The following is a 12,015-nucleotide window of genomic DNA, read 5'->3' on the forward strand; positions in this document are numbered from 1 at the left end:
CTGGCCTATGGAGCAGCATCCCAACCTCTCCCCAGCACAGACACACAATGAGTTCCCAGCTGGGAAAGGTGAAAAAAGATTCATTTATTATTTGCTTACCCAGGGGATCTCACTGCCTTAAGCCCCGTGCTAATGGGCTTTTATATCCTCTTGTGATCAAGAATGTGAAATACTTCCCTACAAGGGAAACAAGCTTTAATTCACAAAAGGAATTAAGTTTAGAACTACACAAAGAATTAATAAAAATATCACAAGGCAGGACAATAAGCAAGGCAAAAATCTTTCTCCCTAGGGTGATGCACTCTCCATCTTTCTGTGCTCCTGACAATCATACTTGTCCCTGCAGAACTTGCTCACTTCCATATCCCTGCTCCTTTTTTCCCAAACCTGGAAATGACTTTTTAGCTACAATCACAAGGAGTTTTTCTCAGCATCAGCATTGTAATTTTCCTCCTCCAAAAAGCCTCACACCAGCTACTGCATCATCTACTTCACGTTAATCATCACAGCTGGTAATGGACTGCAATACCATGCACACACTCATTTCTTTATAGATCCATCAATAGAAATGGTATTTTTGCATGTTTTATATATATGTACACACACAAACACATTATCGTAAGAGTTGCTGTTTACAAAATTCATGGAAATACCTGTTCACTGTTCAAAAATACATTTGTTGATGGTTTTAACAGGAAAATTTCACCTGCACACTTCTCCTGGTGCTCTCTGAGCAGCGAATCAGGAGAAATTAGCTATAAATTTTACAGTACCTTTCCAAGAGCGAGCATGTTTACTGGGGATAAGTGCCACTCACTGCCTGCTCACTTCTGCCTTTAATGCAAATTCAAGCTGCATTCTGCACACGTGCCTGGATGGGTTTTATGAGGGCAAATGCCCACTTTAGGCAGACGTTGCCGTGCTAGTGACTCATGTGGCTGTGGTTTATTCCCTGCTGGAAGCGCTGCAATTAGCACCAGCCCTCCCTCCCAGCTCCCATCCAAGCCCAGGGCTGCTCCAGCTCTCGGATGAACCTTCCAGGTCCTAACCCAGAACAATGCAGAGGCCCTGCTTTCATCTCTGCACGCTCGCTGTCATTTGCTCTTCACCGCAGGGAACCACAATTCTACCACAATTCCGTTTTTCAATTCTCTCCCTTGCTTCTCTCTGGCCAGAAAGTGGCACTCATGTGACCCACTACCTGTTTGCCAGGATATTGTCTCAGCAGGCATCCCCAATCCCTGAGTTTGGAGCTAAAAGAATAAGGTTTAATGTTTTAAGCAAGTGGTTCAGGAGCATAAAGCAAACAGACACCTGGGGAATTTTAACTGCTTTGTGCCTGAGCCTTTGGGGGATTCATGGCCTCCAGTTTTTCCATACAACTGGGAGATCCAAATTGCTTTTAGGATTTGGGGTGTTTTTATTAAGGAGAGGGAGGTTCTCACCTGTTCCTGTGATTCTGGAAATCAGGTCTATCAAAAGCATTCTCAATTACAGAGAGGCTGTAAAAATTAAAAAGCTGTAAAATTGCATTATCATAAACTGCTTAAGGGAGTATTAAGGAATCTGGAAATTACTTCTTCATCCCAATCCTTCCAAGTGGACATCTAAAGACCAAGTTCCTCTCAACTATAAACACAATTCTTCCAGCATAAATCCTAACCCAGATGTTTGTGCAACAGGTGCCATTAAAGCTGCTTTTCCCAAATAACATTTTTGAGATCACCAGGGTCTACTGAAATATGAACTAAACCACAAGAAATTCCAGCTCAATATGAGAAAGAACTTCTTTCCATGGAGGGTGGCCAAGCACTGAACTCTGTCCAGGGAGGGTGTGGGGTCTCCCTCTCCTGAGATATTCCAGACCCACCTGGATGCATTCCTCTGTCACCACCTCCAGGTGACCCTGCCCTGGCAGGGGGTTGTGCTGGGTGATCTCCAGAGGTCCTTTCCAATTCCCTGAGATTCTGGGAATGCACAGAGCTGAGCATCTGGGAAGCACCTTTAAATGCATCACACATTTACCTGCATTCTCTGATGAACTTTTATAAGCAACGCGTTTCTTCTACACCAACCACCACCCAGCAACTCGGTTTTCTCAGCCCTAATACTGCGCTTTTAAATTGTCTTCTTAAGAGCACAGTCTTTGCTGAAGGACATTAAACCAGCACAAGACAAACTCGGGAGGGAGAACAGCTCCCAAGGACTCACGCTTCGCCTGGTTTACAGAAACATCCAGCTGGATCCCAAAACACATCCCTAAAGGAACCAACACACTCATCTGCACTTGGCCTGGCAGCTTGTGAGCAGCAGCAGCGAGAGGGAGCCCAAAGGAAGAGTTAACACACACATATCAAAAGGGCAGGAGTTTCTAAATTGACCCAAAGCTTTTCCTCATCCCTGGCAGTGTCCAAGGCCAGGCTGGACAGAGCTTGGAGATGCCTGGGATAGTGGAAGGTCTCCTTGCCCGTGAGATGAGCTTTAAACCCTTCCAACCCAAACCAAAGCTTCCAAGCAGCACAGTTTTGAAATAACTGAAATACCCAGTTCGGAAAGATTCCAATACACAGCATTTCCTCTCAGCATGGTGCACTGCATTAATGTCAATTTTGCACTTCGTCAATACGGATCCCTGAAATTAAGGGATGCTAAAACAAGTGAGGAGACACTTAAGAGAGATTGCACTTCCAGACCAACACTGACACAGGCAGGAAAAAATTCCTCATCCGAAGCCCTACAGGACCCATCCATTCTCCTGAGGACACCACATCATACCATACATACGTCTGCATTGACGTACACTCTATATTATGTTGTTATCGGTGTGTTTTACGAGCTGTCCACAACGCCTTATGTAACGGATCCCTGTTTAATATGGAACGGCGTGTCCATCGCCGCGGCAACCCCGGCCGTGCTCCGGCCGCCCACAGCACCCACCCGGACACCGCCGGGGATGGCTCCCGGAGCGAGCCCCTCACCGCGGCTCCGGGGGCTCTGTGCTGCCACAGAACCGTTCTGCGAGCCAGGATTCCCTAGGGAAGCGCAGCAGCCCGTCCCGGCATCTTCGGGGCAGCACGGGGACAGCCGCCGGTGCCTCGCCCGCAGCACGGACACCCAGCCCGTCCGTGCGGGTCTGCGCGCCCCCCGCCCCGCCCCCGCGGCACTCACCGCCTCCGAGTCTTCAAACCCATGCAGGTACAAGTTGTCGTACATGGAGAGCCGGTGAGGGGCCGGAGGGCCGGGGAGCGCGGCGGCGGAGCGCGGTGAGGCGGCGGGGCCGAGCTCCCTGAGCGCTGCGGCGGCGCCGCCTCCCGCCGGCGCCCCCCGCCCGCCCCGCTGCTTCCCGCCCGCCGCGCCGCCGCCCCCCATTGGCTGAGCCGTGCCGGCGCCGCCACGCCATTGGCTGGGACGCGCCGCCGCCGCCACGCCATTGGCTGGGACGCGCCACCGCCGCCACGCCATTGGCTGGGACGCACCGGCCGCGAGCAGCGCTGCGCGCTGGCGCCGCCTCGCGGCCCCTCACGGGCTGATGGCGGCGGCCGCCTGTGATCCCCGCGGGCGGCCAACACGGCGGCGCTTGCTAATTTATATAAAACCTGTTCGGTTTAGGATAAAACAACACCGTGTAGTCTAGGGAAGTCTGAGGTGAGATCTCATTAATGAATATAAATATCTCCACCTAATCTGCTGGTACCGGGCTCCGTTCGGTTGTGGCAGTGACAGGTTGAGGAGCAATGGCCATAAAATACAACGCAAGTTCCAGCTCAACGTGAGGAAAAACATCTTTCCATGAGGGCAGAGCACTGGAACTGCTGCCCAGGGAGTGTCTGCAGTCATCCCAAACACTTGGGCACATTCCTGTGCCACCTGCTCCAGCTGACCCTGGATGGTCTCCACAGGTCCCTCCCAGCCCAATTCTGTGGTTTATTTACAATAAAATACAGCCTTTCTTCCTCAAGATTCCAGAAAACAGAGCGTGGTTTCCAAGAAAAGCCATCCGTGCACCCCACAACAATATCTGGAAACAGTTAAACCCTAAAGACACCAAGACTAAACACTAAGAATTAGAAGAACAGACGTTCAAACCTGATTTACAATTAAATTAAGAAACAAAATCTCTAAACAGGTTCCTCCTGGAGCTCTACAAATTAAACTTCTGGTGTAACACTATGTGATTAAAAAGCCAATAAATAATTAAACACTAATGACAGAGCTAATTTACAATTTACTTCCTATCCTTATTAAAACAATTATTTAAAATCTCATCTTCAGTGCAATCTGATCCAACACCGCAGTTTCACAAACGCTTCCTATTTGTGTTTTCCATTTGCTTCATCCACTTTTCCTTCCAAAAGCTTCTTTCAGTTCTGCAAAGTTACCACTAATCCCATAGGAAGTGTCCAACAGAGACCTAAAGCAAAGCCAACGGTGTTATTCTTGTGAATATTCCCAATATTCACAAGTTCTTTACAAATTCAATTGAAGATTCCCCGAAGTTATGCTAAATCTTATTCCCAATTTATTAATTCTGATGGAGGAGGATCTCAGCTTCTAAGACAGTCTTTAAAATGGTCATGAAACTCCCAATCCAGAAGTTGATTTTTACAGCCTGTTCTAGAGTTCTTGAAGATCTGTGATGCCCCAGATCGAAATAATCAACTTTGAGAACCCTTGCTAAACGCAAAATTAAAAAAAAAAAGGCTGTGAAATCACAAGATGAAGGGGGAGAAGTGAACTTCACATAGATGTGTAATAAAACAACTGAATTCAGAAGTCAGGGGAATCACTATTTGATTTCCAGTCCTTACATTTCACACTGTCCTTTTAAGCCACAGAGGTTATTAAAAATATATATTTAATGACTCAACTCAAAAGGCTCCTAAAAGATGCTATAAAAATACAAATCCCTGTAATACAGAAGAATTCTAAATCAAAGGCTGTTTTGAATATTATGAGGTAATTTATCCAAGAAACACACACCGAGGTGAGGGAGCAAGACACACAGCTCTTTTAAGTTGACTGGGAAGGAATATAAATATAATAAATAGGCTGAGGGAATGGGGCACTGAATGGAGCTGATATTATCCAGCAGGAAAAACATGGAATGGCTAAAGAGCTGAAATGAGCCTTGGTAAAGTCTAACCTTTAAAAAATGTCATTTTTTGAATGGTTTCAGTTGCTGCATTATTAATTTTTTGTAACAGCATTCATTGATGATGTTAATCGAAGCCCACAACTCCACGTTTCCAAGGGCAGAGGAGATTTTGAAAGAGATGTAAACAAAGCCCACGAGTCATCCAAAACTTTTAATGCCCAACAAATCACTGAGGATATAATCCAGACTAAAACATCTTCAGGTTGGAGGTGGGGAAAAGAGAAGGGCTCGGGAGTCAGAATACTTTGAGAACCCACAGTCCTCCAAAACACTTGGTTTCCTCCAAATACTCTGCTGCCATTAGAGATTATTCACATCCTCTTTATTTTTAATTAGAGTACAAAGGAAATCTCTCTGAGACGTGTATCCATCTATCCCAAAATATCCATTATTTAGTCAGTCCTGAGCTACCCAAATGTGGGAACACTGAGTTTGTTTTTTTTCCGAGGGTGTGAATACAGAACCGGAGAAAATTTTATTTCCAGCCCGATCTAATGATTCCTCAATCAAATGACAGCACTTGTGTGGTTCTTTCAGGAGCTGGAGCAATGAACTATTTGCATAAACACACTGAAGAGCTGCTGGAATAAATAAATGCGCAGGATCCAGATTGCCAAGGCGAGGGAACGCCTCGGCACCGCACTGCGCCAAGCCGGGATGGGAGTCAGCAACTTCTCCCTTCTCCCGACTTCAACAAATTCCACCTGGGATTTCACCCAGTGGAGCGGCAGCGCTGCCTCTTTTCCTGCTGCTGTGGGGGAACAACAGGAATATTAACCCTGAAACCCCAGCACAGCCGAGTTCTTCATGGCCTCTCCCTGCTCTCACATCGGATCACGGTCCTGGATTCCCGACATTACTTTGGGATAATGAGGCAAAACCCCCCTCAGCAGCCAAGGGCACATTCACAAAGAGCATCAGTGGTTGCATTAAGAGCAGGCTTGGATTTGGATCCACTCCTTGCAGCACACAGAGAGCTCCAAAACCCGCAGCCTCCATCAGCGTCCCCTCCATCAAACACAAACTTTGGGTTTCATCTTCCCCCGCCTGGATTCCTGGGGCTGCTGAAGAAAATCGCTCTCCCCTGTGGAAAGAGCTGCTCTTGTTGGCATCAGGAGAATGGATTTCATCAATAGGAAGGGAAAGGACCGTCAGCAATCTCCAGCAATCCACCCTGCTTCCATCCGTGGGCAGGAGGCCAGCTCCTCACTCCCCTGAATTACTTGGCACAGCCCCACTCCTTGTCCCCTCTCCCTCTAAAGCCATTTCTCTGCCTCTCTCCCTCCTCCTCTGTTTTATAATAGAGATTAGATAAGAATCTGGTGCAGTGACAGCAGCTTCTGCCTTGGGAGGAGGCACAGCCAGAACCCCCTGAGATCCCCTCCAACCCTGATTTCCAGCAGAATGGGATCTGTGGGACTTGGAAGTCCTTGAAGCCACCAGAGGAACAGGGATGTGTTTCTATTTCAAAAGAAAGGAGGATTGTGCTGTTTGGGATATATCCCAGCACAGAGGATTCGGTGAATTTTAAGGTTTTATTCAAACAGACTGGTTGGACGGAGCGCTTTAATCCTTGGAACTTCAAGTAATAAATTAGTCTGGTCTAATTTGACAGTTCTTCTGGAGGAAGCGAGGTGCCACCTATCCTAAACCACATTTATCTGACACTGTTATGTAAAGGCTGCTATAATTACAGAGTGTGAAGACTGGGTTGTCACTTCCTCTTGGTTGGAGGCACCTCCAGAGAGGTAACTGGGCTACATTTGTAGGTACCCTCTATATTTAACGAGCTGTGAAATGCCTCTTTCCCAGGGCACTGTGGAGGAAACCGAGCTGCAGGGAAGCCAAAGCCTTCCAAGAGGGTTTTTCATGGGAAGAGTGGATGATCCCCAGCTCCTGAGGGAGGCACGGATGTGCTCCAAGGGTTTCACAATTCCAGCCAGCTCCAGCTGTGGAGCACAGGACTGAGCTGAGCAAATCCCAAATCCCCTCAGGAACTGCGCAAGAACAGCCCTGTGTGAGCACAGGGATCCCTGTGGAAGATGTGGAGCTTGGAATTCGGGATCTACACGGATCCATGGACATGGACCACAGAGATCTCCCTCCAGCAGCTCCCACTGGCCACCAGGCTGCTGAGCAGGTCCAAAATATTGTCACACGCCAGGCAGCACCCCAAAAAGCCAGAGTGGCTGGAATTGTGTCAGATTTCCTTGCTGGAAGGGAGATGATGGGGTTCTGTTTTTAGGGAAGATCCACAATTTTATCTGCCATGCCAAAAACCATCTGGGCCGAAGGATTAAGCACTTGTTTTATTCCTTATTTTAAGCTCCTCTGCTTTCCTTATGAATGTTAATCAATCTCCTGAGCTGCCAGAAGTGCTGATGCCGACTTTCTGTGCAACACTTGAGCCTGCAACTGTTGGAATGATTGGAAACGCTCTCTAAAAGCCAATTACAAACTTTATGGGAAGCTGCTGCTATTTTATCCAAGCAGGGGAAAGGCACCAATGCATCCTGGAAACCCCATCAAGGGTCCTGGAAAACACATCAAGGTTCCAATCATCCCCAGAGGGACTGGGAACAGCAAAGCTGCAGGGAGGAGGAGCACTGGGAGCGTGCTGGGAATGCCAGGACATCCCATGGCTGAAGATCCAACCTCTACAGAGCAATGAACTCAAAGATTTTGCAGTCTCAGAGCAGACAAACAGCCCAGAAAGCTCCTGGTCAGGGTTAATTTCCCAGATGCATTTCAGTATTTGCAGTTTTATCAGTGAACACTCATGAAAAAGTTGCTTGAAATGTATTTTTGATAAATTATGATTATCATGTAATAGTTCTTTAGAGAAAACAAAGCCTTGAGTGAGCAAAAAGCAAGCTAAAATTAAATTCCAGCTTCTGTAAAACACAGGATCTCTTGGAGATTTTTTTTTTCTTTAGATAAACTAGTAAAACTACACATTTATTTTGTTTTTAGGTTCAAGGAGTAGGACAAAGGCTGTCTTTAAAAGACTCAGACCCAGAGCTTTTAAATCCCCGTGCTAAAAAGAATTCGCTGTTCTAGTTAAGAGGTTAAAAGAATAAAAAAAATTAGCTAATTAATTAATTAATTAAAAACTAGCTCAACTTCATCTCCAGTTTGCTCTTTCCCCTCGGGATTTTACAGGGATGCCTTGATGAGGCTGCTGATTTTATTGCCTTTCCCTCTGCTTTTATAATCCCATTACCATGGGCTGCACCACAGCACTTGGAATTTCATGGCAGGGGACAAGAGGAAACTCCTCAGTTCCCTGCAGTAAATTTCCATGACTCCCATCCAAGTGGAGAAACTGATCCAGAAACAACAGATCAATGAAGGAGGAACCGCTTGTCCAACCTGATTTCTTGAAATATTTAGAGTACTTGGGAGCTGAGTTGAGAAGAACAAATATTCATGGCTTTAGCTGTGCATATTTAAGTGAGTTGTGTTCCTTCCTGGAAAGGCTCTGGGAGACCTCTCCTCATGTACCTGATGAAACGATGACTCCGTGATGTTCTCACCAGCCAGGAGAGGATCACACAATCTGTGGAAAAATCCTCAAAATGATGAGTCCTCGTCTTGCTATTATTCCTGTAAAAACCCTATTTCTGCATTTCTAATCTTTCTCCATTGGAGAGGTTCATTCCCTTCCACTGGCAATTCTGGCAGGAAGCGTTTCCAGCAGGACTCGGGTCCTGCCAGCGAGCTGGGGATGGCTCAGAACACACACCCAGACACCAAAACCTGCCCCTGCTCTGCTCTCCCTGCAGGGACACCTCTGCCCCAGCAGCTCCAGGGACAGGATGAGGGTTCAGGAGGGAATTTGGGATGAAGGGAGCCATGGCTGCAGCTCTCATCCCCTCAGCACCCCTGGATGCTCCAGGTACCAGCAGCTCCGTGAGTCCCTTCACAAGCCCGAGGCAGCCAGGAAGGGCTGGAAACACCTCCTGCCTTTGCCTTAGGAAGGAGGAAAATGCCATTCCAAAACTCCCTGCAGCAGCACAGCCCCTCCTGGTGCCACAGAGCTGGGAAACCACCCAAGAGAATCCCGAAATCCCAAAAATCCCAGAATAATCTGGTTTGGAAGGGACCTTAAAGCTCACCTCATTCCACCCCTGCCATGTGCACAGACACCTTCCACTGAGCAGGCTGCTCCAACCAGAAATTTGATTAAATCAGGCAATTTCTGATGCTCTGAACACTTATAAAATTTTAATATTTTTCCCTCAGACTTTTTCATGCAGGTTCAGACCTGCATTTTCCCTAATCTCTCAAACCCTGAATTAAAAAGAGAACAGAATCATTAGCTTATGATTAGTTTATATAGTCTTATTTCATATTTTTAATAGTTTATATACTTAGTATATAATACATATTATTTAGTCTTATATCTTATATCTTAAATATTGTATCTTATATATTATCTATATGAATGCATTATATAATTATTCATCATCATAATAATATATTTAATAACTTTATAATATATAATAATATTATTATAATAATTTATTTTATTATTATATTATTATAATATATAATAATTATGTAACATTATATAGTACAAAATATATATACTATATACTACAATACATAATATAGATTACAATATATAATATATAATTATTATATAATTAATAATATTCTATATTATAAAATTAATAATATAATGTAATGTAAAGTAATATAGTATAATATAATATAATATAATATAATATAATATAATATAATATAATATAATATAATATAATATAATATAATTTATTATTGTTATTATTGTAAGCTATTTATTATTTATTATTAGTTTATATAGCCTTTTACAACATCCCTCCAGAGATTAGTTAAAAACCCCCAAATTCTAAATAAACTGCTGAAAGTTCTGTCCTAGATCTCAACCTGCCTACGAGACAGGAAGCAAAAATTAGGAATAAATAGAAAAGCATCAATATTCAGTGCCTAATATTTTCTGTGGCCCCCAAAAAGTTGAGGGACTTTTATTTCCATTATAATTCAAGTGAGAACTGGAGTTCACTTGAGAGCAAAAAATGGGAAAATTCAGCCTGGGCAGCTCAGGCTGATGGAGTTACAAGCAGAAAACAGAATATTCTAATTGGGAGTGTAGAGAATAATAACTAATGGCAGCTCTGCCATCCCTGCCTATAATCATGATGAGCAATAGAGGAGCAGATCAGAACCTCATGTTCTCAGCATTTAATTCAGTGTCCAGATGAGGGAGCACGGAATTAAAAGGTGATAGAACTCCAAATTCATAAAAGAATGTATTTATCCCAAATGGAGAAAAAGCTCTGTTAAAATGATGAACTTGGAAGTTTATCCTTAAAAAAAAGCTTGGACATGAATTGGAATATTACACCTGCTGCAGTTTTATAAAGCAAAATAAAGGTAAAGCTTTGACTTCAGCCTCGATCCCTTGGCAGGAACAGGTTTAGGAAGGGACTTAAAATCAAATTTATTTATTTTTTTTCCTGGATGTGTTTTCCACTGCATTTTATTCTCCAAAATGATCTGCTGTGATGGGCAGAATACCAGCTTAAACACACAATATTTCACTGAATTCTGGTAGCTACTACTGTGTCCAACACCCTGTGCAGCCAAAGGAAACCCAAACTTTTTGGGTTACACCAGGAACTTTGAATTTTCAGATCCATCGATTCAGTGATGAAAAATTTGGTTTGTTCCAGTTCAGGCTAGAAATAAAAAGGCTCATTATTGCAATTAAACATTATATTGATGTAAAACACATAAAATGTCTTAGTGGGGAATATTGCTGCCACCTCTCGGTTCAGCAGGATGAAAATAGCAGGGTAGGATGAACCAGAGAGCTGCAGGTGGAGCTTTCCTGGAGCTTTTCTCCAGGCAGAAATTAGTTTTTTGGAAATCTGTGGGTTTGGGATGATTTTCCAAAGCCAGCTGGGAACTCTGAAATCACTTCTGGTGATCCTGAGTGAAGGAAAATCAGCTGGACATGGACGGAATTTGGAGGGGAAAAGCGCCATAATTTGACTTTACTGCTCAAATTCTCCTTGGAGCTGCATCAATGGATACAACAAAGGTTATTGAAATTCCCAACAAATGGAATTCCACCCAGGCACTCCAGTGTCCCTTTCTCCCCACCCATGTCCCACTGTGGCTGTTTTTACCTGGCCATCAGGGAGCAGCAGGATGTGAACAGGCTCTGAGGCTCCTCGTGGCCTGGCAGGGTCAGGAAAACCCACCCAAAAGCTGGGAAAGCTTTCCCAGCAAAGCCCACGGGTCCTTCTCACTCACTTTGGGCTGGATTTCTTGGAAAACTCTTCCAGTGGAAGATTTGGAGCCTTTGGTTCTGTCTCCTCCACTGCTGCTGTCAGATTTTGTGCAGCACAGGGAGGGACCCCCATCCCACCCCACTCTGCTCCTTCCCAAGGATCCAGAACCTCTCCCCAGCACCAGCTGAGCTCCTTTTGCTTCCCAGATCCCATCCCAGCCAAGGGATCCAGCCCGGATCCAGGTGGGATGGGAGGAGCAGAGGGAAGTCCCAGGGAAGGCTGCAGCTCTTATCCCAACCCCAAACCTCACACAGCCAAAACCTGCAGAGGAACTGAGATCCCACAGCCACACGTGGAATGTGCTACAACAACAGGAAATGGGGAAAGCCCACCCTGAAAAATCCATAAATAACCCTGATCCTGCCTAATGGGAAGGTTATCAGAGGTGGAGTGACCCCCACAAAGGCTGGGTTGTTCCTCAAGCTGCACTCACACACTCCCAGAGCCAGGAGATTTAACCCCAGCTCAGCACAGCAGCTTTACAGACTTAGTCATGGGAAAAAAATAAAAATAAAAGAG

The 12,015-nt window shown here is 45.1% G+C and overlaps 1 protein-coding gene across 5 annotated transcripts in view; it reads right to left on the bottom strand.

Annotated features, from left to right (window-relative positions):
* CACNB4 (calcium voltage-gated channel auxiliary subunit beta 4) overlaps window positions 1–12,015 on the bottom strand; it is a 77,406-nt gene that overhangs the window by 42,603 nt on the left and 22,788 nt on the right. Inside the window, exon 1 of one of the 5 annotated variants that reach the window (XM_086897989.1) lies at window positions 3,169–3,324. The exons of 3 other annotated variants lie outside the window; for them this stretch is intronic. In XM_086897989.1, the coding sequence (XP_086754115.1) occupies window positions 3,169–3,213 (45 nt within the window). In that variant the 5' untranslated portion in view covers window positions 3,214–3,324. Of the gene's footprint in view, window positions 1–3,168; window positions 3,325–12,015 lie in introns of those variants that run through there. One more of the 5 variants, XM_086897993.1, reaches the window with a different exon arrangement.

This window comes from Cyanistes caeruleus, chromosome 7, assembly GCF_971803275.1.
Source record: "Cyanistes caeruleus chromosome 7, bCyaCae1.hap1.1, whole genome shotgun sequence".
In the NCBI taxonomy this organism is placed as follows: domain Eukaryota; kingdom Metazoa; phylum Chordata; class Aves; order Passeriformes; family Paridae; genus Cyanistes; species Cyanistes caeruleus.